Source organism: Camelina sativa, chromosome 12 (assembly GCF_030686135.1).
Source record: "Camelina sativa cultivar CO46 ecotype springtype chromosome 12, ASM3068613v1".
Taxonomy (NCBI): Eukaryota; Viridiplantae; Streptophyta; class Magnoliopsida; order Brassicales; family Brassicaceae; genus Camelina; species Camelina sativa.
In genome coordinates, this window is record NC_141891.1 from 20,076,690 (window position 1) to 20,101,625 (window position 24,936).

At 34.9% G+C, this 24,936-nt stretch overlaps 3 protein-coding genes, 1 long non-coding RNA gene and 1 pseudogene across 5 annotated transcripts; all 5 read right to left on the minus strand.

Annotated features, from left to right (window-relative positions):
* Positions 1–889: 889 nt before the first annotated feature.
* Positions 890–16,217, minus strand: LOC104732246 (DUF21 domain-containing protein At4g14230-like; annotated as a pseudogene).
* LOC104772565 (uncharacterized) lies at positions 2,438–4,225 on the minus strand. The gene is made up of 5 exons (XR_015574010.1): positions 4,027–4,225; positions 3,183–3,247; positions 3,025–3,097; positions 2,864–2,917; positions 2,438–2,711 (listed from the first exon to the last, which is right to left on the minus strand). It is a non-coding gene; the product is annotated as an uncharacterized LOC104772565 (long non-coding RNA).
* Positions 5,592–8,326, minus strand: LOC147930790 (uncharacterized). Its single transcript, XM_087478640.1, has 5 exons — positions 7,635–8,326; positions 7,278–7,407; positions 6,886–7,173; positions 6,581–6,805; positions 5,592–6,254 (listed from the first exon to the last, which is right to left on the minus strand). Exons 1-5 carry the CDS (start codon positions 8,324–8,326, stop codon positions 5,757–5,759), a joined length of 1,833 nt encoding a protein of 610 aa, XP_087334766.1. The 3' UTR covers positions 5,592–5,756.
* Positions 16,218–20,736: 4,519 nt separating the features above from the next.
* On the minus strand, positions 20,737–21,427 carry LOC104732247 (putative zinc finger A20 and AN1 domain-containing stress-associated protein 8). Its single transcript, XM_010451783.3, has one exon. It carries the CDS (start codon positions 21,325–21,327, stop codon positions 20,914–20,916), a length of 414 nt encoding a protein of 137 aa, XP_010450085.1. The 5' UTR covers positions 21,328–21,427; the 3' UTR covers positions 20,737–20,913.
* A 223-nt stretch (positions 21,428–21,650) lies between these two features.
* Positions 21,651–24,560, minus strand: LOC104732248 (E3 ubiquitin-protein ligase RHF1A). 2 transcript variants are annotated; one of them, XM_010451784.3, is made up of 8 exons: positions 24,164–24,560; positions 23,745–23,791; positions 23,565–23,627; positions 23,339–23,450; positions 22,982–23,247; positions 22,495–22,602; positions 22,125–22,425; positions 21,651–22,000 (listed from the first exon to the last, which is right to left on the minus strand). In XM_010451784.3, the coding sequence occupies exons 1-8, from the start codon at positions 24,332–24,334 to the stop codon at positions 21,983–21,985; spliced, it is 1,086 nt and encodes a 361-aa protein (XP_010450086.2). In that variant the 5' UTR covers positions 24,335–24,560; the 3' UTR covers positions 21,651–21,982. The 2 variants fall into 2 exon arrangements, with proteins under 2 accessions (XP_010450086.2, XP_087335943.1); XM_087479817.1 differs by having other exon boundaries at positions 22,982–23,244; positions 24,164–24,534.
* Between the last annotated feature and the right edge of the window lie 376 nt (positions 24,561–24,936).

Here is a 24,936-nt window from a genome sequence, read left to right on the forward strand (position 1 = left end):
ACAACGGTATATAGTACACACCTTTGAGATAACAATCACTAAAGTCGTGGCAAGCTCTGCCCCAAGTTGTGCAACCAAGGACAGAGCAGCTAAAAGCCGATCCCCTGCATCTCAATCCAAGCTTTGCGATATTTTTTTCTTAATGATAACCAAACTCTTAAGACTAATCCCAAATTACAAAACCTTATCAAGACATCTAATACAAAGAGATTACAATATTAGTGAATGAAGCAGCTCACAGGAATTGAAACTTACGCAGATTCAATATCTTCTTCGTCTCTAATCCGTTTCATTACAGATCTCAATTCACTCATACCTCAATTACAACATTAACTTATTTTGAAAGATGTGGATAAATATATGAGAGTGTATTAAACCTGAGCTTGTTTCATGGAAGCTATGGCTTGAAGGTCAACGCCAGCATGAGAGAAAGTGTTCCCATGAGACCACCAATGAAAGCTTCTTGGACACCGCTCATGGTTGAGACTACGGCGGCTTCCACTGGTATTGATTGTTTCGATAGCTCACACTTGAAAAAAATTCCGAAACAATTTTTTTGAATGCATAAGCATAACTAACTCAACTACAAACATTTTAGGAGTATTTTGGGGAAAGCAAAAACTCAATCGGGCTGCAGACCACGTTTCGAAATTAAGATATAGCAAAAAAAAAACCTTATTAGTTGAATATGGTGTACACCCAAGTAAGAAGTGAGAAAAAAAAAAAAAAAAAAAAAAAAAAAAAAAAAAAAAAGAGATATTTAAAACAAAAACAATAGAAGCGTACAAGACTTAAGTTTAAGCATAGTATTTTTTGTTTGAAATATAAACAACCCAAATTCTGCACATGAGCAATCACGTACAGTGGACAAACATATCGATTCAGAGCATTAGCTGTTCACCTGAGAAGGCCCAGCCACAGTTCCGAGCAGTGAATCCTTTTCTCGAGTAGATAACTTTGGAATCTTTGATCCTCCCTACCAAAAATGTACAAAACAAAATTAATCAACTTTTATCTAAACGGAACCTTCCAATGTTCTCAAATTATTTTGCAAGAGAGTGTTACTTACAGTTCCTTTTTGGCCAAGTAATCTCCGACTCGAAGGTCCTCTCACTAATGATGAAATGGCCACTGCCACTACAGTCGCCACCCGAATCCTTTTATGAACGTCTATGTACTCATCTGTTTCATCCACAATCTCTTCTTGCAAAAGTTCTTCAAATACATCTTCCAAAGTAATGATACCAATCACTTCACCATCCTCAGTCTCCTCTGAAGTATGCGAGAACTCGTGAACAACTGTCTTGTTGTCCAAGAGAGATTTGCTATTAATTCTATCGATTTGGACAATAACATTTCCTTGGTTTCCTTCTCGCTTTAGTAACAGAGGTTCGGTCAACGTGGAATCACTGCCACTTGAATTTATTGTATCCAACGTAGGAAGAACCTTGCTTTCCCCCTTAACCTTCACAACTGCGGCCATGTGACTACTTCCCTTTTGAAACTCATTGAGTATATCATACAAAGGCATATCAGCTGGGACCCTATTTAATAACAACATAAGAAGTTCACTAGATGCTCAAGGAAACATAATGGAAAGTGTTTATAAAAATTATGAAAAACCTTGGAATCCGGCATATAGAAACTGTATTCACAAAGGTTTTTGTTTCAGGGCGAACTGTGAGAAGACTCTTAACCTAAAAAAACAAAAATATTCTTAAAATTTGAAATATATAATACATGATATAAGCAACCGAATCATACCATCAAAGAAGAGTCAATAACACATACCAAGAGAAGTCCGATAATATTTTTTGGGTTCCCGGAATAGACAGGAACGCGGCTGTGGCCTCGTGCTTGGATCTTACCTATAGCCTCCCTACGAGATTAATCACCAGAAAGGCTTAAAAAAGATGTTCGTTGCTATAGTTCGGAATCAAGAATACATATAACCATATACATTTCACTTAAATGATTACTACAATAATAGAGGACATATATATAACAGGTCCGGTCAAACATTTCACTAAAATACTATAGTTGAGAAGCAAACTCACCAATCCAGCTCTGAATTTACATCTAAGGAAAAGGTTGATTCACACTACAACAAATATTTACATTGTTAGCGCGAGAAAACTGCTATCATAGATATTACATAGCGTTATCGTAAATGCTGTGACATCGGCAGCCATGGTAGACCCCCTACATACAATAGCGTTTTTGACATGCTATAATAAATATCTACATACGATAGCATTTTCATATTATAGCACTAATCGAATGCTATAATACATTTTATGGTAACACCAAATTAGTGTTATTGTTTTTGCTATATAAATTTTATAATTTGTATATTTGAATCCTATTTTGCAGAATTTATTTAATTGGATATATATATATATATATATATAATTTGTTTTTCATAAAATCACCAACATACATAAAATTATTATTTGATTAACCAAAAGAAGTTTTACATAACAATCTTAATTAAAATAAACTAACATGTCTTGTGTTTACAAGAAAAGAGAAGCTTCTCTATCTCCAGAACTTGGTGCACACAAGAAGAAACGAAACAAAGTTCAGCATTTCCAAAGCAGTAACACTAGTTTTAACTTTCACCAGAGCTGTTTGTCTTTTGTTGAGTCCCTCGAGGATAAAAGAGAATGCCCCAAAAGTGAGACAACTCTGTAGAAGAGCTTGTGGAGCACCTGCAACACATACCATAAAATTACCGGTTAGCTCTCTTCTATGTCAGGACTAAAAGTACTTATATGATGCTGAAATGCTTGCAGGATCAGTCTATTTAAGAGACCCAATGCTATATTAGCAAATACGATGAGAATGATGGATTTTGGATTACCGGGGAAACTAAGAGCAAGACCAGTGCAGCATCCCGCAACTCCAACATTAATGGCTGCAAAACAAGAACAAATAACAATATAAGTAAGAGCGACATTACAATTTCATGTAAGAACTAATGATTGGCAACTTAAAAAGAGGAAGAGATTTGAAGAGTCTTACCGTCATCTTTCCCACGCACTTGCTTGAGAAGGCAAACAACCAAACTATGGACTCCAGATAAAACAGCAAAAGTCTTGAACAAAAAGAAAGCAATCAATACTCAGTTTCGTGGAAGAGCCATATAAGCAAAAAGCGTAAAGATGAGAGTGAGTGTGTACCTTTGCAGACTGCCCTGCATCTGCAAATGATCCTTTAAAGCCTTTCTTCTTGAACAATCTTGAACCTGAACAACCCAAAACAAACATATCTCTATCTCGTGAGATTATTTGTAACAATTCAATCATCATAATACTTCAAAAGCTTACAGCAACCACTCTTATCACATTTGACACTCTACAACGAAAAGTAAACTAACTTAATTGCAAAAACAAAATCAAACTTGAGAAATATGTTCAATCCCCTAAATCTGAGATTGTTACAGTAATTCTAAAACACTTACTGATTGCTCAAAACCTAATCCAGGAATATTGAAATCAAATCAACTAAAGAAACTCAATCTTTTTCCCCAATAATTCTCAATTTACTATCATCAGAGAGTAAACGCAAACAGCAGAGTAAATAAAAAAAACAGGCATAGAGGAGGAGATGAAAGAAGAAGGCTCTTGGTCTTGTAGTTCTGCCTGCACACAAAGTTTGGCAAGAGAGAGACTAAGATATCACAAATCGATTTTAAATTTAGGGTTTATGACAGTAAAGTCTCAATTAGCCACCGTCGCTGGAACACCAATACGGTGATAGTGTCAGAATTAGCCAAACACCATTGTTCTCAAAGAGATAGAAACAAAGCTAAAAGCTTTTACCTTTCACACACAATTAAAGCGACCTAGAAGGCAACAATTTAAGACAAAGACTTAACGAGAGAGAAGAACACCAACATGTTAAGAGACCCACGAATCTGAATCCACCAAAAATTAAAAAAAAAAATATATATTCAACAAAGCTGAAAGATGTGACGCCATATCTGGGACAATAGGAGAGATCTTAGTAATCTCTACCAACTACCTCAAGTGCAGATCTGTGGCTGGTCTCGTCTTTTCGTTGATGCCTCGAGGGTAACACAAAAGGGCAAAAAGCGACGATATTGTAAATCAAATCTAGGGTTTAGTGTAATCATCGCGAAGATTTTAAAAAGGAAAAAAAAATCTGAATCTGAAGATAGCGAAGAGGTATTTAAGGAGAGGAGAAGAACTGAAGAACGATAGAAAACAAACGAGAGAAAATAGGTTTTAATTGGTAATAACTAATAAGTGATTTTTTTCTAGGTTTTTAAGTGTTTTGGCGGTACAAAGTGAATTATTTTGGCTAAGTTTTGGCGGACAAAACAATTTTAGATTCCCACCTAGAGATTTTCTATCTTAGCGTTTAATAAAAGCTATAGTATAATAACCAAAATTACAAACAATCTTTAATAGCAGTTGAGGAAATCGAGCTATTGTCATGTGCTATGAATGTGGACTTTTTTTGTAGTGTCAATCGGTGTCATGGCTTCTTGCGCAGTCTGTCCAACAAAATACCACTTTGCATATAAAAAATTCTCGCAATGCATTTCCAGAAGGTTCAAGCTATGAAAGTTTGTTTGATTCATTAACTGAATAAGGACTCCATATGATAGAATACTATCCGATTCTTTGAATCTAGATATGAAAAACAATTAAATTGACCCTAAAAAAAATTGAGAAAACATAATCAGATTAGACATTGTTTAAGATATTAGTAGTAGTTTTAATTAATATAACATAAATAGAAAGTTTGTTTATGAGTTTGCATATATCCATCAATCTAGATTTGATGAGTTAGATATATATGTTAGCAAGCTAGTAATGTTTCCATAGTAAAAGAATATGATGAGATGTGTGATAGCATGACTATATTTCACTATTAATTAGACAATAGAGTTCTATAGAAGAATTAAATTCTGCCTTTCACATAGTTTCTCTCATATGTACCTTCTCAGTTAAATTAAGTGCTCCACTTATGATTGTGGTCTCATCATGTCACTACACGAAAACATGTGTTTTGTGACCGACAGAATCGTCGTAAATGAGTCGCAAAGTCGCTATGTGTGACTACTTAAGGACTGTCAGAAACAGTCGCTAATATTTGGTCGCAAAATATTTTGGTCGCAAAACCGTCCTTTATTTGCGACGCTTTTTAGACATAACATGTAGTCGTTAAATACTGACTATAATCAGACAGTGTTTATTCGTCGTAATTAACGACCGTGTAGTGACTGCATTATCCAGTCGTATAATATGACCTGTTTCAGACGATCCTTTAGTCACAATTTGCAACATTTTGAAGACTTATTTAACACTTCAAACTTGAGGATGAAGTTTAAAAATCTGAAATGTTGGTCATAAAGTAGTCGCTACTGTAGTCACAGAATAGTCACAGAGTAGTCACTAAATAGTCTGAATCTTTTGTGACTATCTGAAGACTAGAAATTATGGTCGCAAAATTGTGAGCTGTTTACAACGGATTTGATTCTTTGTTTGTGTTTTTTATAAATGTAAATGGTCGCAAACTAGTGAAACAATTGCAATTCATTCGTGACTGTACACAAATTAATTTGAAAAAAAAAACTTGCCATTAAAATTAGATACCGAGTTTGAATGATTTTAAACAAAAAGATACAAATCATTCATGGATCCTATCTAGAAATAGTTCTAGTAGATAGAAATCTTAGAACACAACCCAAAAAATAGTTAGAGGCTTAAGAGTTCAATATTAACTTAAGTATGAGAGGTTGATACTGACAAAGGAGAAGGGGTTGTTGGTGAATTAGCTGGTGAAGTGACTGGTGAAGTAGCTGGTGAACTAGCTCCTGAAGTGTTTGTTGGTGCAGGTGGGTTGACATTAGCTGTTGTGGCTGGAGTAGTGATGTTGTTTGATGCTGGGGCGAGTGGCGTATGGGCTGCTTGTTGAGAATCCAAGAATTCTGCAACCCCGGGATCACTGGTCTTCAAGTAGGAGACGAGCATCTCCAAGGATGCAATTCGGTTTTGAGCATTGCGTTGCTCATCGTCACGTCGAGCATCTTCTCTGAGACGTCGAGCGTTTTCTTCTTCTTGATCAGCCAGCTTTCTCCGAGCAACTTGAAGTTGTTCTTGAATCTCTAAGAGTGAAGTAGGAGTAGAGTTTGGATGAGGAGCCTTTCTTTTCCCATTGCTGATTATGTCGGACAGACTTCCAAGTCCATAGGGGGTTCCCTTGGCATCTGTTACAGTAGACTAACACATAGAAAGAGTAGCTTGATTAATAAAAAACCAATTTAATGAAAATAAACAGAGATAAGCAAGTATCACTCTTAAGCATAAGTCAAAAGTAATGCAAGTTTCATTCGCAAGACAAACATAATGCAAGAACAAGAATCATGATTATAAGTTTTATGTCAAAATCTTACACAAAATCACATATACACGTATCACTCAATCAGATTATCAACTCATATAGAATCTTAAGCATCAGTCAAAAGTATATCAATCAAATCAGATACATAAGTTAGCTAAATAAGACAATCAACATAAAACAAAGAAATGTGAGTAGAAGTAATTACCTTCAGGAAAATGTCATCTTTTTCTTGAATGGGAAGGGTTGGGTGAGACGAGGGGTTTGTAGCATCAGAACCATCAACTTCCAGTTGAGAGATGACCTCTTCTATGTTCTTCTCATATTCTTCAACCACTTGTTTTGCCTTTTGATCAACAAAACTTCCATCTGGCTTTGTATGTGTTGCGAGAAACACCTCTCCAAGCGATACAGGACGTCCCAATTTTTCTTCCTACAATGGATAAGAAGAATGTTAAGTGTGGAAAATGAAATATTTAAATGAAAGAATTTTAGTTAGTTTAGAGCATTTACCAACTCTTGTTGAATTTGCAAGTAAGATTTCTGGCCGGATAGATGTTTGTGGAGTCCTAGACCGTCACGATCAGAATTACGGGCAAGGGATGCATTAGAACTCTTCTCCTTAGCTTCGGGTGTGTCCCAGTGCTCCCACATTCGTCTCCAAAGCGTTGGTTTGATCCAAATCGGTGGCTCAGTATACGTCTTTGCTTGGCTTACAATTCCTTTCATTCTTTTTTTTGCTATCTTCACAAATCCTTCTCTCACAAGCTCAGTAATCGCAACATCCCAGTTGTATTTCCCCTACACAGCACAACAATGTAAAGTAAGTGTCAATGATAGTTGACAGAAGACAAACTCATTAAGTTAGAATAGTAAAAAAAAAAAAAAAAATTTCAACATATTACCGCAAAGGATCTAAAATATCTCTCGCGTATGTGTAAGGGGGTAACCTTCCAGCTGAAATATGGACCATCAAACTTTCTTCTTAAAATCCCAGAAATAACACGAGATAGCTTTCCTTTATCTCGTCCAAACCTGTTACATAAATATGAGAGTGCTAAGTTATAAAGGAGAAGCCATCAAACATAAACGAATGACTCACAAAACAATAATCACAAAACAGATGATACAAATAATCACAAAACAATAATCTAATGTAAAAGACAAAAACAATAACAATGTTCCATTCGGTAATATAATTCACATTTTATCAAAAAAAAAAAGATATTCAAATGATAAAATAAAAGAAAAAAATAATTTACCATATACTGTCAGTGTCGGGGATGGGAACCGGACTCAACAACGGTAGATGCTGTCGACCAGGAAGTGCAAGCAAAGCATCAAGCTGCTGTTGGAAGTCTTGATTCTCCTGATTCTGAGCCGGTGGTGGATGCTCTTGATCCTCCTGATTCTGAGGCGGCGGCGGTTGGAACCCTGGATTCTGAGGAGGAAGCTGTTGATACACCGGATGCTGAGGAGGCGGCGGCTGAAACCCCAGATTCTGAAGCGGTGGTGGATAAGCCGGATGGTGAAGCGGTGGTTGATATCCAAGATGAACCGGCGGTTGGTATCCCAGATTCTGAGTAGCCGGATGTTGATACGGCGGATCATGTGGTTGAGGTGGTGGTGGCTGCTGCATCTGGGAGTGGAGCTGATGTTGTAAGCCTTGGTGTTGGGGCTGAGGAGAAGGTTGTCGAGAGTACTGTTGCATCGTTGCCGGCCTATACTGAGATGGAAGCGAGGGTTGAGAGTGTTGGGAGTGTGTTGAAGTCACGTTGTTGGAGGAAGGGTTAGAGGACTGAGACGACGAAGCAACATCTCGGCTTGGTCTCGAACCGCCGCCAGATTTACCAACGCCGCCAGATTTACCAACGCCGCCAGATCTACCAACACCGCCAGATCTTCCACCACGACCACCACCGGATTTAGAACCACGACCACCACCGGATTTCATCGCAGAAGATTTCAGAGAGTTAGGGTTTCGGAGATGTGAAAGGGAAATTGAGAAGAGAGAGTGAGTTTAGAGAAATCGAGAAGAAAGAGGGTTTGGGGAAATAATTAAAAGGGTTAGGGATTTAGGGTAATTTGGTTTGAGGGTTTGTGGTTTAATTTGATGGGGGGGAATTATTAATGTAGGGGGGAAAATAATTACCGCTCATTATTTCACGAAAATTTTGGAGAATTTTTCAATCCGTCGGGAAAGAGTAACAAAGTAGTGGTACTTAACGACTATTTTGTGACTGAAAAAAATAATTTTTTAAAACTAAACAAAGTGGCTAAACAGTAGCAAATAATACATTAAGTCACACTACAGTCTCAAAATGTTACTTATTTATGACACTGAAATATTAGTATAATTTTGTGTTTGCATTTTATCACCACAAACATATTGGGTATGACTCTCTGATCATGTAAACTCTAATTTAAGAGTTTACTTTTGATAAAATATCAAACAAAATAATTTGTCAATGTTTTTTGTAAAGATATGTCACCTTACCTACTCTTCCTTTATAAAACACATGTAACCCTAAAACATGTTTATGAGGATATGAACATAATTGTAAAATTTGGTGTTTTATTGTTTTTGTTTTAAAAATTTAGTAAATAATATATGTCAGGTGTAAGTAGAAATGTATAAGGATACATGTTTTGTATTCATATTAGAAAAATTCTTAAATTAATTTTAAACAGTCGCTAAACAGAAGCAACTCCATCACAGTTTCAGGTTGTAGTCACAAATTAACCCGGATTCAGTCGTATTTCAGACTCACTTTAAGACTTGAACAGGACGAATGCCATAAATATTGATTATATTTTTTTCCGTATTTTTTAAAAGGAGCAAGACATCGTAGTCGTAAAACAGTTGTAATTTACGACTCAATTGTGACTAAGTGTTATATATGCACAATCAAGAATGTCGCAAAACAGTCGCAAACAATCCCTTCAGTCACACTTTAGTCTCAAACTGTGACTTATTTGTGACTCTAAAGTATTAGTATAATTTTATGTCAAGATTTGATCACCGAATACTAATTGGATATGACTCTTTGATCTTGTTAACTCTAAATAAAGAGTTTAATTTTGATAATATATCAAACAAAATAATTTGTATATGATTTTGTAAAGATATAGCACCTTAACTACTCTTCAAGTATAAAACACATGTGACCTTACAACATCTTTTGGAGAATATGAACATAATTGTAAAATTTGGTGTTTTTTTTATCTTGTTTTAAAAATTTAGTAATTAATATATGTCAGGTATAAGTAGAAATGTATAAGATTACATGTTTTGTATTCATATATGAAACATTAATTTTCAGTCGCTAAACAGAAGCAATTCGATCATAGTTTCAGGTTGTGGTCACAAAGTAGTGGTAATTGATGACTCTTTTGTGACAAATAAGTGGAGAAAACAAGTAGGAAATTTCAACAAAACTACAATAACACAAGTGTTTGAGATTTCAATAAAATTACAAAAACACAAATAATGAACATGATAATTATTCATATTCCTCATTTTCAATTTCATCATCTTCATCCTCATCTGAAGACGAAGACGACGATGAGTAGTTGCCACGAAATTCGTCTTCTGGTTCAGCATCGTTGATCTCAAAATCAATTTCTTCATTAGGATGATTACCATCTACAAAACTGTCAATTACGATCTCCTCTATTGTATCTGTCATTCCATCATCAACTGTTTGCTGCAATATAACAACCTCCTTTTGTTTTAAGTTTCCTTGTACAACAAGCCTTGGATTAACTTTGAGAACGTTCAGCCATAGTTTTCGAGGTCGTTTAGTGTGAGGATATGAAAGATAACAAACTTTATCAGCTTGAGATCCTACACATAAAAAAAAACAGGTCTCCAATTAGATATATATATATATATATATACATATCTATAAATATATATTTAAAATAGAACAATACCTAATATAAACGGTTCATAATGTCGGTATCTCCTTGACGACAACACGTCAACAATGCCTCCATCGCGTATTCGAGTGCCTTTGTCAATTGTAGAGTCATACCATTCACAATAGAAAAGTGTGACCCGTAAATTCAAAAATCCTGGATAGGTAAGCTCTATGATATTTTCAATGGCCCCGTAAAAATCGTCCACGTCAGATGTATCAGAATAAGTTTGTCCTCGGACACATACCCCATAATTCATTGTTTTTTTAGTGAGACCGTGAGCTTTTGTGTGAAACAGATAACCTCTTGTAAAATATATAGGCCATGACTTGACTTTATTTTCAGGACCGTCCACGATTTCATGGACCCATGGAGGAAAACTTTCAAAACCAGCACGGACCTGTGCAGATCATATATACAAAATTTTAGAAGATAATATTTATCATGTTGATATAGTGAATAGGTGGATAGTAAAACATACATATTGCTTAATCCATTCATGGAAATCTTCTTCTCTTTTCGACCTAACATCTTCATCAAATAGTCCTGGATATTCATATCGAATTTGCGCCTCCAACAATCTATGTTTTATCAACAATAAGTAATATTGTCATGTTTACCAAAAAATATATGGTTATAAATAGCCTTGGTAAATCAAAAATACCTCTCATGTGGCTGGAAATAGGCACAATTGCGCAGAACATATGCATGTGCGCATTTATAATCTTTTTCATTTAACCAAAATTCACTACTTTTACCGCTTGGACGACCCACTTGAGTGAATATATCTGGTACTGGTATAGGATATACAGGTATTTCACCTTCTTCATGCCGAATTTGCCTGTAAAAGTTTATTTTGTAAAACTTTTTCTCAAGTTTAGACGTTGATACAAAAGTTCAATAATTATATTTAGAGTTTTACCTTCTTCTGCTTGCTGTAGAAATGTGTGAAGCGAAATAGTGTTCTGAGAAATAAGATATCTCATCGTTCAAGTAGGATTGAACTATTGAGCCAGCTGGATATCTTTTGTTCTTCGCCTTCCCTTTTAAACGTTTGAAAAACCTTTCGAAAGGATACATCCACCTATATTGCACAGGACCACCAAGTTGTGCTTCATAAGGTAGGTGAATAGGGAGGTGCTCCATTACATCAAAGAATGAAGGAGGGAAGATTTTCTCCAAATTACACAAGATCATGACAATATTATCCTTTAGAATTTCGAGGCGGGATTGCTCCAATGTTCTACTATATAGGTCGCGGAAAAATGCTCCAAGCCCTACAAAGTTATAACATGATATGTTGTTATATATAAATATAATATCAACAACTAAACCAAATTACATGTTTAATTTATATACCTGAAATCGCCAGGTGGACATTACGCGGCAAAAGCTCTGCAAATATGAACGGAAGCAATCGTTCCATAAACACATGGCAGTCATGACTCTTCATTCCCGAAAACTTTCCATTTTTCATATCAGCACAACTAGCTAAATCTGCGACATAGCCGTCTGGGAATCTAACATCTTCTTTTACCCATTTTAATAAAGCCTCTTTCGCTTTGGTTTTCAATCTCCAAATAGGGAATGGGGCTCTCCCTTGAGCATCTAGATGTAAATCTTGCCGGGAACAAAATCTTGCAATATCCAATCTTGACTGCACGTTGTCTTTCGATCTATCTTTTACATTCATAGTGGTGTACATCAAGTTATCAAAGACATTTTTCTCAACGTGCATCAAATCCAGGTTGTGCCTTAAATTCAGATCGACCCAGTACGGTAACTGCCATAATATGCTTTCTTTATGCCAATTATGCCATCTTCCGTAGCCTTTAACTTTCTTTTCGTGACCATTCCCACCGCAAACAGATGTTTTAGGTGCTTTGGCTTTCCTTATACGCTCATAGATAGCTTGACTACTCACAGATGCTGGTGGCTCGTCATTCAATGCATCTTTTCCCTTCAGAAAGTCCTTTTTATTCTTCCGCATCGGATGACTTGTAGGAAGAAATCTCCTATGACAGTCAAACCAACATGTTTTCCTCCCAGCTGGTAATTGAAAAGCACCAGTGTCATCCATACAAATTGGACATGCTAATCTTCCATGTGTCGTCCATCCCGACAACATACCGTACGCTGGAAAATCGCTTATTGTCCATATAAGAACAACTTTCATGTTGAAATTTTAATTTAGTGAGATATCATAAGCCTCAACCCCATTATACCATAACTCCTTTAACTCATCGATTAATGGTTGGAGGAAAACATCAAGGCTGGCTCGTGGGTGGTTTGGTCCGGAGTTCAGAATCGTAAGAAATAAATACTCGCTGTTCATGCACATATCCGGAGGTAGGTTGTATGGAGTTAAGATCACAGGCCACAAAGAATGATTTTTGGACACCCCAAATGGATTAAAACCATCTGTACATAACCCAAGGTAAACCTTTCGTGGCTCTTATGCAAATGTGGGATGTAAATGTTGGAAATTCTTCCATTCAGGCGCATCAGATGGATGACACATTACTCCATCTTCTGAATCATGCTCAGCATGCCATCTCATTGATGATGCGGTCTTCTCTGATTGGTACATCCTCTTCAATCTATCAGCAATAGGTAGATACCACATACGACTGAAGGGTATTCTAGTTCTACCCCCACTAATTTTGTACCTTGGCTTCCCACAGAACTTGCAATGCTCCAAATTCCCATCTTCTTTCCAAAAGAGCATACAATTCTCTATACATACATCAATTGTATGGTATGGTAATCCTATCTTTCGCACTAAAGTCTCTGTCTCATAGTATGAACCAGTAGCTTGATTACCCTCTGGTAAAACCTCCGTAAACAATTCAGCCCAATCGTCCATGCATGCCTCAGACAAATTATTGTCTACCTTGATGTTCATGAACCTAGACGCCAATGATAGTTGCGAATGACCTTCATGACATCCATCATAAAGTGGAGTATTTGCAGCATCTAACATGTCGTAGAACCGTTTCACCTCTTCAGTGGGTTCTTCATGGATATGATCATATCCATGATCATATCCACTTTCATATTCATGATACTCATTAAAAGGGGTGGTACCATGAAATGCATCATTCACCATCTCAGCATATACATTTCCCTCAAATCCTATTGGTTGACTACCAGGTTGACTACCATGCTGACTACCAGTACTAGTATAATCTGTATTAGGATAATGACTACTGGTTCCTACCCCTAGCACGTCATAATCTTCACCATGTTCAGACCATACATAATAATTTGGCATAAATCCTTTACTATGCAAATGATTAGATATTGTCGTACCATGCAAAAGAACATCGTTCTGACATTTTACGCAAGGACAGTAAAACCTACCTCCACTGTTTTGTGCTATAGGCTGGCTGTTTGCGAAATTTATGAACTGCTCCACCCCCGCCAAAAATTCTTTAGAGATATTATTTGTTCTTCCATCGATCCGATTATACATCCACTCTCGAGATGAATTCCACATATTTTTTTAACACTCTTTTTTTCTTTCCCTCTATAAAAAGACTCTTTTTTCTTTCCCTCTAAAAAACTCTTTTTTTATCTTCTCCTCTAAAAAAACTCTTTTTTTTTTTTCTCCTCTTAAAAAAACTCTTTTTTTTTTCTTCTCCTCTAAAAAAACTTTTCTTTCTTACGTCTTTCTACTTATACACTAATGGAAGTGATATGAATGGAAGGGTGAGAGCGTTGTGATATATATACTATAAACTTTGCGACTCTTTTGCGACTTAAAAGAATACGTCGCAAATTACGACTCTTTTGTCACTTTCTAACCACATAATAGAGACATAATACGGGTCGCAAAATTTCAGTACAAACGCAAACTTAAACATGTACCACGTTTTTTGCCGACATCACTGACTGACTTTTTTGCGACGCCTTTGCGACTACAAACAAAACAGTCACAAACTACGACTGGTTTATCACTCTTTTACCACATAATAGAGACAAAATAAAGGTCGCAAATGTTCAGTACAACCGCAAACTTTCACATTTCCCACGTTTTTTACCGACATCATTGACCGACTGATTTGTGACTACAAATGTTTAAGCAAACTAGAAGTGGCAAATCCGTCGTGATTTTCAGACAGTTTTGCGACTCTTATTGCCGACTAAATCTTCAGTCTTTAATTCGTCATAAATTGCGATTATTTTGCGACTAAGGATTTATTGTCGAGACATTGTTCCAAAACAGTCGCATCATAGCAACGCTTTTGCGACTGAAATTTGGTGTTGTACATTTGCGACTCCTTTACGTCTACTACTTTTGTCGTCGTCAGCCCGTCACAAAAATGTCGTAAAACGGTCACAAAAGTTTGTGACTAAAAATTCAGTCACATAAAGTAGTTACAAATTACATGTTTTCGTGTAGTGTGTGTAAGTTCACCTCCCTTTCCAGCAGCTTCACCGTGAATGGATACAAGAGCTTTTAACTGAGCTCGCCTAAATAAAGGGTCATTGTGTCCCAATACCCAATCCAACATCTTCGCAATAGGAAAAGCTATGGGGTAAGCGATAATCATTAAGATGCGGACAAGCCAAACCAGATTAGCTCCCACTGCCAGTCCATACCTGGTGCATATGGCTTGAGGAATAACCTGAAATAACGGTGGTAAATTCATTGGAAGGCATGATAAAACTTAAAAGTTTAAATAGCAAAACTTTGGAGGTAAAAGAAAAGCATACCTTTCCAACAAATAGAACGAAAGTGACAGATAGAATAATAGCAACATACTCATTGAATATCTTGTCCAAGTATATAGGAAGCCCCTGCAAGTTCCCAAAGTGATACATGTTTAGTTTGAGATCCTTACAAATCTAGTCATCATAAACTTGTGGGAATAAAAGGAAAAGATTCGGATATGAGAGACTACCTCCATTGCAACAGCATTGAACAAGAGTAGTGTCACTAATAACTGATGCTGTTTCTGGACAACCGGAATAATCGCAGCTGAATCATACAAAAAAAAGAAAAAACTATTTCAAGAGTTCAAACAAAATCAAGATTCCATAGGGACATGTAGAAGCAGTTCCCTAATGATCTCAACTGAGAGGAAAAAAAAAAAAGAGATCTCATCTCACCTGATTGTTTCTTCTCCTTTGGAGCAGAGCCGTGCCTACTTGAGAAATTAAGAAACATTCGCCTACGGCCTAATTATATTTCATGTAAAACTGTAAGCACATTTAAACTTTGCTTGCACTAACGTAAGCAAATTTCTATTAATATCCCATGGCTAATCCATAGTTTTCTAGAAAAAAAGGTTTAGTGCATTCTTTTCTTGGTATTTGTCCACTCACTCTTTCATTTTCTTTTATTAAATGGACTTTTTTTTTGCTAAATCCTTATCATCTATGTTATATTAATGTGAATTTAACAACTTTATAGATACACAAAACTATGTTATATAGAGACCATATATATTATATGGTATTGATTATATGGAGAACTTTTGTTATATTTTTAGTATATTAACTGAAAAAATTTAAAATAATTTTGCCAATGGCCTTGAACTAGGCACGGCTCTGCTTTGGAGTGCCGCTGCGTTGGAGGATTTCGAGCTCGACCAGACCGAGAGACATGAGCCCCAAGGTGAGACCAGACATGATACCAGCAAATATGACGAGGAAACAAGAGACACCAGCGTAGATAATCCACCATAACGATCCGAAAGGGATGGCCTCGACTTCTACGGTGTTAGATTGTACAACGCCGGCCAACATCCTTGCAGCCACCACCGCACTGATCAAATGCATATCTTTTCAGAAGAAACAGTTCTCTGTCAAAGCATATAAGTTCAGTAAAATCTCAAGGACAAGCTGCAAAAAGAGTGAAAGTTTTATCATTACTCCCTACAAGACCCTTGACTTATTTATGGTGTTTGATTAATGTAGTTTACTCTTCCCACGCGTTAAATCCCAAGGTGTAAATATTATCATATATAGACTAACATGTTGAATAAAAACAAAGATGTGGTGGGGTAGTACTCTCGCATGGCATGAGATGTGAAGTCTCTTCCTATAGATCTAAATTTTGGATCACTTCTTTTCAGAAATATCAGAAAATATTATATTAAAGCTCGCAGTACATATGAGCACCCATAAGAATGCTTTTTATGTCCGCTTACGAGCCTATATCTTCGATTTACTTACATTCAACCACTAGCCCAACTCTACGTTAATCTTAAGTTAACTTGTACCTCTTAAATGATAGACATACAGTATATCAAATAAACGTAGGTGCGAGTATATAGCTTATTCAGTGTAAACAATGATTTATAACTATTAATTAAAAATAGGATTAGAATTACCTATTCTGTTATATATATATATATAGCAAATGTTGTTTATATTTCTTTTCAAAATATCATTTTATAAATGAATAAAATTATATTAAAAAATACATAAATATTTTGTAAAGTTATGCAGTAGATGATCCATGTGCTTAATATGATAAAGGTGTTCTTAGTCGAAGTAAGTCAAAAAGACATTTGTAAAAACTTTGACAAAAAAAAAAAAAGACATTTGTAAAAACAATTTAATGATATGATAAGTAATTCAATTAAATTAAACAATCTTCCATATGTGTAAGATATCTTGCACGTATAGTAAGGAGTAATTGTTATATATTCCTCTAATGACTTCATCAACAACGTATGTGATGTCGAATGGTTGAACAAGTCTCTTCACTCCTTTGCTCCATTTGAGACACGGATCATACTCGGTTTTGTTTTTTAACAAAAACAAAAAATGTGACGTCGTGCACATCCACCACGTTATACTTGGTTATAAAATTACATTAATAATGCATATGTACTTTGGTAATATATTTTATTTTTTTTCATTTAATCAATTAATACTTGCTTAGCTTTAAACAAAACAAAAGAGTGGTACGAGGTATCATGGGAGACCTAAGAATAATAATATAATGATCAATTTTAAACCATAACACGGATCCCACACGCTATCTTTTTGGTTTTTATCTTGATACTTTTTACACGTTCTCTACCTAACAATGGCGACACTTTTCTTCAAACATGACCAATCACGATAAATTTTATTTAAACTCAATGACCAACTAACAAGAATTTGTGAAGGCTACTATATTAGTGTAAAGAACTCTCTGTCTATAATACTATCAAAACCCTAAACGACTGCCATTTGAAAAATCTATTGTATTGTTTTTGAACAAAAACCATGCTTATTTTAAGTCTTAAAAAAAACACATGTCATTTTCCAAAAACAACAAGATGAATTTAAACAAGATATGTGTAGGGGGAACTATAAAAGAAAAAGGTTTTGTTCACTAGCTTTTCTTACTTAGGGTTTTCGATTAATAATATAGTTGGATGTTTTTAATAAATTAGCCAACTAATTAATACTTAAAAGGGTTTTATATATCACTAGATGAGAGCCCGCACGATGTGCGGGTTTAAAAATTGTTGATGAAAATAAATTTTAAATCTTAAATAATTTTTTGAAAATATATAAAACAATTTTATTTCTTAAAGTAAATTTATAAATAATTTAAGTTTCTTCATACATATATTTATATTTATATATTTTTAATATATTATAACAATTATTACAATAATCTAAAGCTAAATTATATCCCACTAAAACTTTTGCCAAATACTCATCATTACAAATATTATTATTGTCAAATTTCAAAAACGTTTCACAATTTATTTACAAAATATTTTACATGCAACAAATTCATCAAAGCAACATTCAATAAGTAACCACGTATAATTTTACTCTATGTTTTACCATTAAAAATATGTTCTTACACACAATTATTTTATTGTTAAAGTATGATGTTTATCACCACCTATAAAATGTCTTCTAAACAAATTAAACAAATTTTATGTTGCTTTACTTTCATTTTGGCATAATTATAGTTCTTATAATTACTAAAATTGTTTTGTGACATAATTTCTTTAACCATAAAGTTTTTTTTACTCCAAAGATATTTTGGATGAACAACTGGTGAAAATTATCTACTCGATTACAATGATTTTATGACTAACCCAATAAAGTTAAGAAATTGAAAAAAAATATAATATAATATAATAAAAATAAAAATTTGAAAATTATAATCTGGATGGTATATATAAGTCTTAGATGATTCAAATATACAAAATAGAAACTTTATATACAATCCAAAATATGACATATGTCATAATCACGTTAAGGATCAACGACCTATTTACTCTTCAGAAATATCCAATTGTACCAAAACAACTTAAAGCTATGACATCGTCTCAAATATTCTCGAATCATAAATTCTCAACTTATTTTTACCCGAATCAAAACTTCTCATATATTTCTCTATATACCTGGTTTAAACGGTTTTGCGAACCTAATTCGATAAAAAACCACATAAATCCGGTTTGAAACCAATTTTAAAATGGTATACCGTTCCAACTTTCCAAATTTGAAACCGCTTCTCAATTACTCGATGAAGCAGCTCTTGCCAATACCAGAATCATCAACATTATTCAAAAAAGACAACTCTAAATTTTGACCAAAAACATCAACCACCGACTTATCTTCCAAACTTATAATGCTACTAACTGTAGAATCACTTTTGGAACCTCCATCAGTGTCTCCATCCTCGATTAAATTAGCGGGCTTATATACTTCAATTTTATTACATCTGATAGCTTCCATTGAAAAACCCGCACGAATCAAAAACCCACGCAATAGATCGACAAAATTATATAAGAAAAAAAAATCAAAGATCAAAGATCAAAGCTTTCGATAAAAACATGTAACGTTATGTAGATATAATGTTATTTTCTTAAATTAGCTGTCCTATTATGTTTCAAAAATAATAATTCTTTTGACATAACTTATGTTATTCTTTTTAAATTTGTTATTCACTATTTATTTATTAATAAGCTAATAATATACATGGTTAGTGAATTACTTTTTTGTTTATACATGTCAAAATCTTATTGAGAAAACATGTATAATATAAGTAACGTACAATGGAAAATATATTAGTTTTGTTAATTTTCCTTTTTTGGTTTAGAATTTTTTTTTAGATATAAATATGTAAATTTTATTTAGATTTGATGTTATCTTCTTAATTATCTGTTTTGAAAAATAATATTTTTTTGACACGTGTCTGCATCTCATGAGTGTACTTGACACGTGTCATGATAATGTTAATAGCTAATTTGAAAACCCTACTTTATATAGTAAATTAAAGTCTTAATATAATACAAAAATTAGTTCAGACTTCAATTCAAGCTTTTTTCCCAAGACTGCCAATCGGTTCTTCATGATTTTCGTTTTCTTCGCATGTGCCTTCACAAATCTTGTTGCAGTATTTAGTGTTCGAAATTGGCTAACAATAGAGACATAAATTTTTTTTTTTTTTTTTGTGCAAACAAAGACATAAAATTTAATATGTTAGGTTATATAGTATAATCATACAACCAAATATGAATGATACATAGTATATTTATTTTACCATGTAGTGGTTGAGAATCTTTTATAACAGTGAAACTTTGATATGGATGGCACATAGTATATTTATCTTAGTTGTTTTTTTTTTAAATATAGTAAGATTACAATTATCTTACGCTTTCTCTTACCAAGCTTTAAAACTGTGATTTCTGATCGTTAAAATTGACACGTGTCAGGATCTGATAAGTTACTAACTTTGATATTTAATTGTTAAAATTGACACGTGTCACGATCCGGTGAATTTTTAATTTTGATCTCTAATCGTTAAAACTAACACGTGTCACGATCTAGTGAGTTACTAACTTTGAGAACCAAAGTTTATATAATAAGATTAGAATCTCTTACTTAGAGATTTTCAGCTTTTTGATAATTTAGTTAAAAAGTTTTAAAGATTGATCAGCCGATACGTGATTGGCTTTCTCATTAAAATCAAAATTTTCTTATATGTATCTTTTGTTACGTTGCAGGTATATTAAACGCTCACCAAACGGTCTGCGCCCAATGACATCGACAGGTTTGGTTTGAAGGAGATAACTTAGAATTGGTCAACTTGATTCACAAAGGTGGACTAGGTGAGGATCACAATAATCTCGGCACTCTTCTCTTTGATCTGAGACATTGGATGTCTAAGCTATCATTACGTACTTTCATTGAGCTATATGATATAAATCGGGAAATTATATGCTGCTGCTCACAATGGTCAAAACAAGCTGCTTCTTACCTTATGTATATCAAGTGTATTCTGTACCACCTGTTTGATTGGTTAACTATATTTGTATCAGTACCCATTCACAATTTAATGGAAGTTTAATTTATGGTGTTAAAAAAATACGTATTAAATTAACCACAAAATACTATTATATTTTATTAATGATTTTTCTATTTGTATAACATATTTAAGAAAAAAAGAATTTGTTGTCTTTTGTTGTTGTTCGATTTAACCCCTAACTCTTTCGGCATCTTATTCCTTAGAAACGCGAGCACGACACAGAATGTTTTAATCACAAACTCGATGATATAACTAAGTTATAAGAACAGAAAAAAGAACTGAAAAAAATTATTTACAAGGATGATAAAATAAAAAAGAACACCAAACATCAATTCGAAGGGTGATTAAAGTCTGAAGAGTTTATCACCCTTGACGATAGGGTTTTGTTTTGTTAGATCGTGTATGGCGGCAGATTTATAATCCGACGGACAAGAATGCTCCTCCGGGTATCGGTGAGACCCGCAGAACATGTGACCACATCTACAGTGAAACCCTAGCAACCCCACCTTCTTCTTGCACGTATTGCATCTACTACTCTTTTTCTTATCCTTCTTCTTCACCTCAATGGCCGTCACCTCCTCGGTTGTGACCTCTTCAGCCGCCTCCACTGCTGTTTTCAAGTTGTTTTTCAAAGTGGGTAAGTATCTGGCAGACTCGTCCTTTAAGAAATCGTTGTAGCACTTAGAGCATAGGTTCTTTGTCTGTGAAGAGCTGAAGAAGCCACAGCCTCTAATGCATAAAGAAGGTTCTCCTGACATAGCTCTCTGTCTTTGCTTTCTTGTTTTGGTTCTCCACAATCTAATCTTATGTTTGCAATGTTTTGTGTATTTGACTTAGCCTTCTTATTTGCTTTGGCCCTCTACAAATCTAATCTTATGTCTGAAACTTTGTATGTCGTTAAGTTTTTATAGAACTCTGGAAAGCCTTTACCTGATAGATTCAGGTGTTATTATGTCCTAATCAAATTAGATTTTTATGTCTATTTTTCATATTTTATTTGTGGACTTGTCTATTTTTTTTTACAGTGGATTTGTATATTAATAGAATCATAGTGATTGCAGCGGACGGACTAATCCAATTCTACGTGAAAAACATATAACATTATCCTTAGAAATAAAATTAATATAAAGTTTTTGACTCCATGAAAATCGAGTAATTAAAAGATTACTCAGTTGCTTATTTTTAAGCCTTTTAAAGTACTCATCGCAAAAGTAACAGAGAAAAGAGAGAGAGAGAGAGAGAGAGAGAGAGAGAGAGAGAGAGAGAGAGAGAGAGAGAGAGAGAGAGAGAGAGAGAGAGAGAGACCAGACCGTGAGCTCTGAACAATGCAGGATGCGAAGACCAACGGGCAAGTTGATTCAATGGAAACGTACATCGCTTGCATTAAAAGGCCTCTCCAATTATCTGATTTCCTCAGCACGTTTCTCCACCCTGAGACGAAATTCAACGATTCTCATTAGCGAAACCCATCGATAGTTTTATGTTTTAACTTTTAATGAAACAAATGTAGAAAAACGAGAAGAGAGAAACGGGGAGAATCGGAGAAGTTTGAAACCTGCAGCTTTTGGGGTTCGGTTTTGTCCCCACTGTTGTTAGACTTGGTATTGGCTTCTACTACACGCTTCCCTTTGAATGAGAAATTGAATCCAGAAGCAGTAGCAGTGGAGGTTGATACATGAGCAGACCCTCCAAAACGTTTAGAAGCAAAATCCAAGCGTTCGATCATTCGTGCAACACCAGCTATTCCTGCATTCATCTCACGTTGCACTCCTTTGCTCAATTCTTTCACCGAGTTATTGCGAGCAAGTAGCTTCTCCTTAAGACCTTGTTTACTTTTAGAGATCGATTCCTTGTACCTGAAGGCATGTACCAATCAGTTTTTATAACCAACTTATGAACAAAAGAGGAGGGATTGATTGACATACTTTGCAGAAGCAGCAGCTAGTTTGGATTTTATGGCTTCCGGAAGAGAGGATGCTTCACGTGGATCTGGACTTTGAGATGAACGAGATGGAGAAAGGCCAGGGGAGATTCTGATGACAGATACAAGATATATTAAATAGAGTTTACGTAAGTTCTAATCAATGGAAAGGTCTGAGCGTTCTCCATGAAAGAAGCCGCATAATGTAGAGACATGGTCTAGAATTCCTAAGCATCTCAATTATATATTAGTAGACAGAAATCCACGCAACCAGTAATTAAGCGAAATACACATTTTATCGAGACAAAAATCCACCCAACCAGACATGGTTATAAGAAGATATGCATTGCGCAGCCATATATACACATTTTCTCGAGACAAAAACTCAAGCAAATGGAAACCGTACTAATCATGAAAGCTGGTTATAGAGACAACCCAAGCAAAAAGAAACCGCATAAAATCATGAAAGCTTCCCATGTTAAAGTCAATACCTGGATGCGTTGTTGCTATCTGGACCAGAGACAGGGGATGCTGTCATTGAGCCAGGACTCGGACAAAGGTTTTCAACTTGGGAAATAGCAGAGATACGATAAAAACTGGCCAAATCAGAAGGATGAATAGTACTAAGATCACTGGACGAAACAACACTTGAGGATATTTGACCCTCCCCCCTTCTGCGAAGCAAACAACGCCTATGAGCAGCTTCGGTGAGATGCCTCAAGAACTGTTCATCAAAGCTGCTAAAATGCGATTCCTCCTGGCACAAAAATATATCATGACCTAGTCAACAACTACTAGAACCAAAAACACCTTAAATTTTGTTAAACCACACTGTATACTTTTCGAACCTCTTCAGAGTGAAAATCCTCACGAGAGTGATGAATAGATATTGGAGATGATGAAGATACGTTGCTGGTTTTCAACAATCTTTCCTTTTCCACAGCTACCAAAAGCTCTTGGCTACAAAATAGGAACCAATACTAGTAAAGACCCCTTATTGAGAGCAAAGTATCTATGTATAGTAAACTCAAATAGTCAGAAGTAAAAAATCTTTATCCTTAGATGAATGAGTACCTAGCAGGATCTTTCAAAACAAACAATTGCCAGCAAATAGGGCACTCTTTGCTTCTCTGTGACCTGCGTAATAACCCCCAATTTACAAATCATTTACTGATATCAGATGAACAGAAAACAAGATCAAATCTTAACCAAAAGAAAAAAAAAAAAAAGATAAAATAAGTTCACAAATGGTACCATTCAATGATGCACTGAAGGTGATATTCATGTTTGCAACTGGTAACCTGAAAGTGAACATCCCATTGGCAGATTTAGATATTGGAAAGCATCGGAGAAGTACTAACAACAACAATGGAACATGTGCACGTTAAGATTCAATAGGTGCCAGATGAGAAAACGAGGCCGATCAAATCGAACAATGTTCACCGATGGGGTTTAAGAACAAAATAATGATCGAGAAATCAAACGATCTCGTATTGATAATCTAAGGCACAATCTCATTGTCACAATCCAATTGTTCCAGATTTTAGGGAAAAAAAAAGGGGGAATATGAAAAACGAGAGCGAGATCGTAAAACCCAGGAAAGAGCTAAAGCGTATCTAAGACAAATGTAGAATAATAAGAGAGAGAGAGAGAGATGAGTTTAAGAATCTGACAGTGGAAGGATCTTGGAGAGTGAAAGGCTCGAGACAGATGCTACAAGCGTCGTCGGTATTATCATCATCGGAAGCGGAGACGAACGCAGAGGAAGAAGAAGAAGAACCAATGGCGGAATTTAAAGGGGACTCGGAGAGGCTGAAAGCAGAAGTATAAGTGAAATTAGACATTGTTGTTAAATGCGAAGAAGAAGAAGAAGAAGAAGATGATGAGGATTGAGAATTTTGAGATTCAAGAGGTTGAAGAAGAAGAAGAAGAAGAGGTTTGTGATGGGATTGATTGATCAAAAAGGACTGACAAGTCAAAGCAAACGAAAAGTAAAAAAAAGGGAAGGGATTGCAAGGAGGAGGAGTAAAGTTCGATTCGACTGTTTCCCACTTTTACCATTTCTTTCTCATTTTTAAAAAAAATTAAAGGTTTGTTACAAAACTTATTAATGACTATTGGGCTTTTGCTAGTCCACTAGTTTTAGATTTTAAACGTACTTCGCCCTCGAATAATGGACCCAATTCCCAAAGTTGATAATATGAAGAATAAATTTAGTAAAAAGAGAAAGAATAAAATTGACAAATTTTCCCAAATGTTTATTTTTTTCTTATGTGGCAAAAATAACAAATTTCAATTGTTTGAGGCAAAATGGCATAAAAATGGCTTTCTGAACAATAATAAAAATTTACATTTAGGAAATTTACATATGCGATAACAATTAACAACTACTATACTTAAACATAATAATATGTAAATTGTGTTTTTAGATATAAGACAATAGAAT

What these genes read in the sequence shown, in the direction of transcription:
- LOC147930790 (XM_087478640.1), bottom strand. Translation starts at nt 8,326, where the DNA reads ATGAAATCCGGTGGTGGTCGTGGTTCTAAATCCGGTGGTGGTCGTGGT. An exon ending in CCCGACACTGACAGTATATG is followed by an intron (nt 7,408 to 7,634) that starts GTAAATTATTTT and finishes TTTATGTAACAG; the next exon opens with GTTTGGACGAGATAAAGGAA. An exon ending in TGCAAATTCAACAAGAGTTG is followed by an intron (nt 6,806 to 6,885) that starts GTAAATGCTCTA and finishes TATCCATTGTAG; the next exon opens with GAAGAAAAATTGGGACGTCC.
- LOC104732247 (XM_010451783.3), bottom strand. Translation starts at nt 21,327, where the DNA reads ATGTCAGGAGAACCTTCTTTATGCATTAGAGGCTGTGGCTTCTTCAGC.
- LOC104732248 (XM_010451784.3), bottom strand. Translation starts at nt 24,334, where the DNA reads ATGTCTAATTTCACTTATACTTCTGCTTTCAGCCTCTCCGAGTCCCCT. An exon ending in GTTTTGAAAGATCCTGCTAG is followed by an intron (nt 23,451 to 23,564) that starts GTACTCATTCAT and finishes CCTATTTTGTAG; the next exon opens with CCAAGAGCTTTTGGTAGCTG. An exon ending in AGGATTTTCACTCTGAAGAG is followed by an intron (nt 23,248 to 23,338) that starts GTTCGAAAAGTA and finishes TTTTTGTGCCAG; the next exon opens with GAGGAATCGCATTTTAGCAG.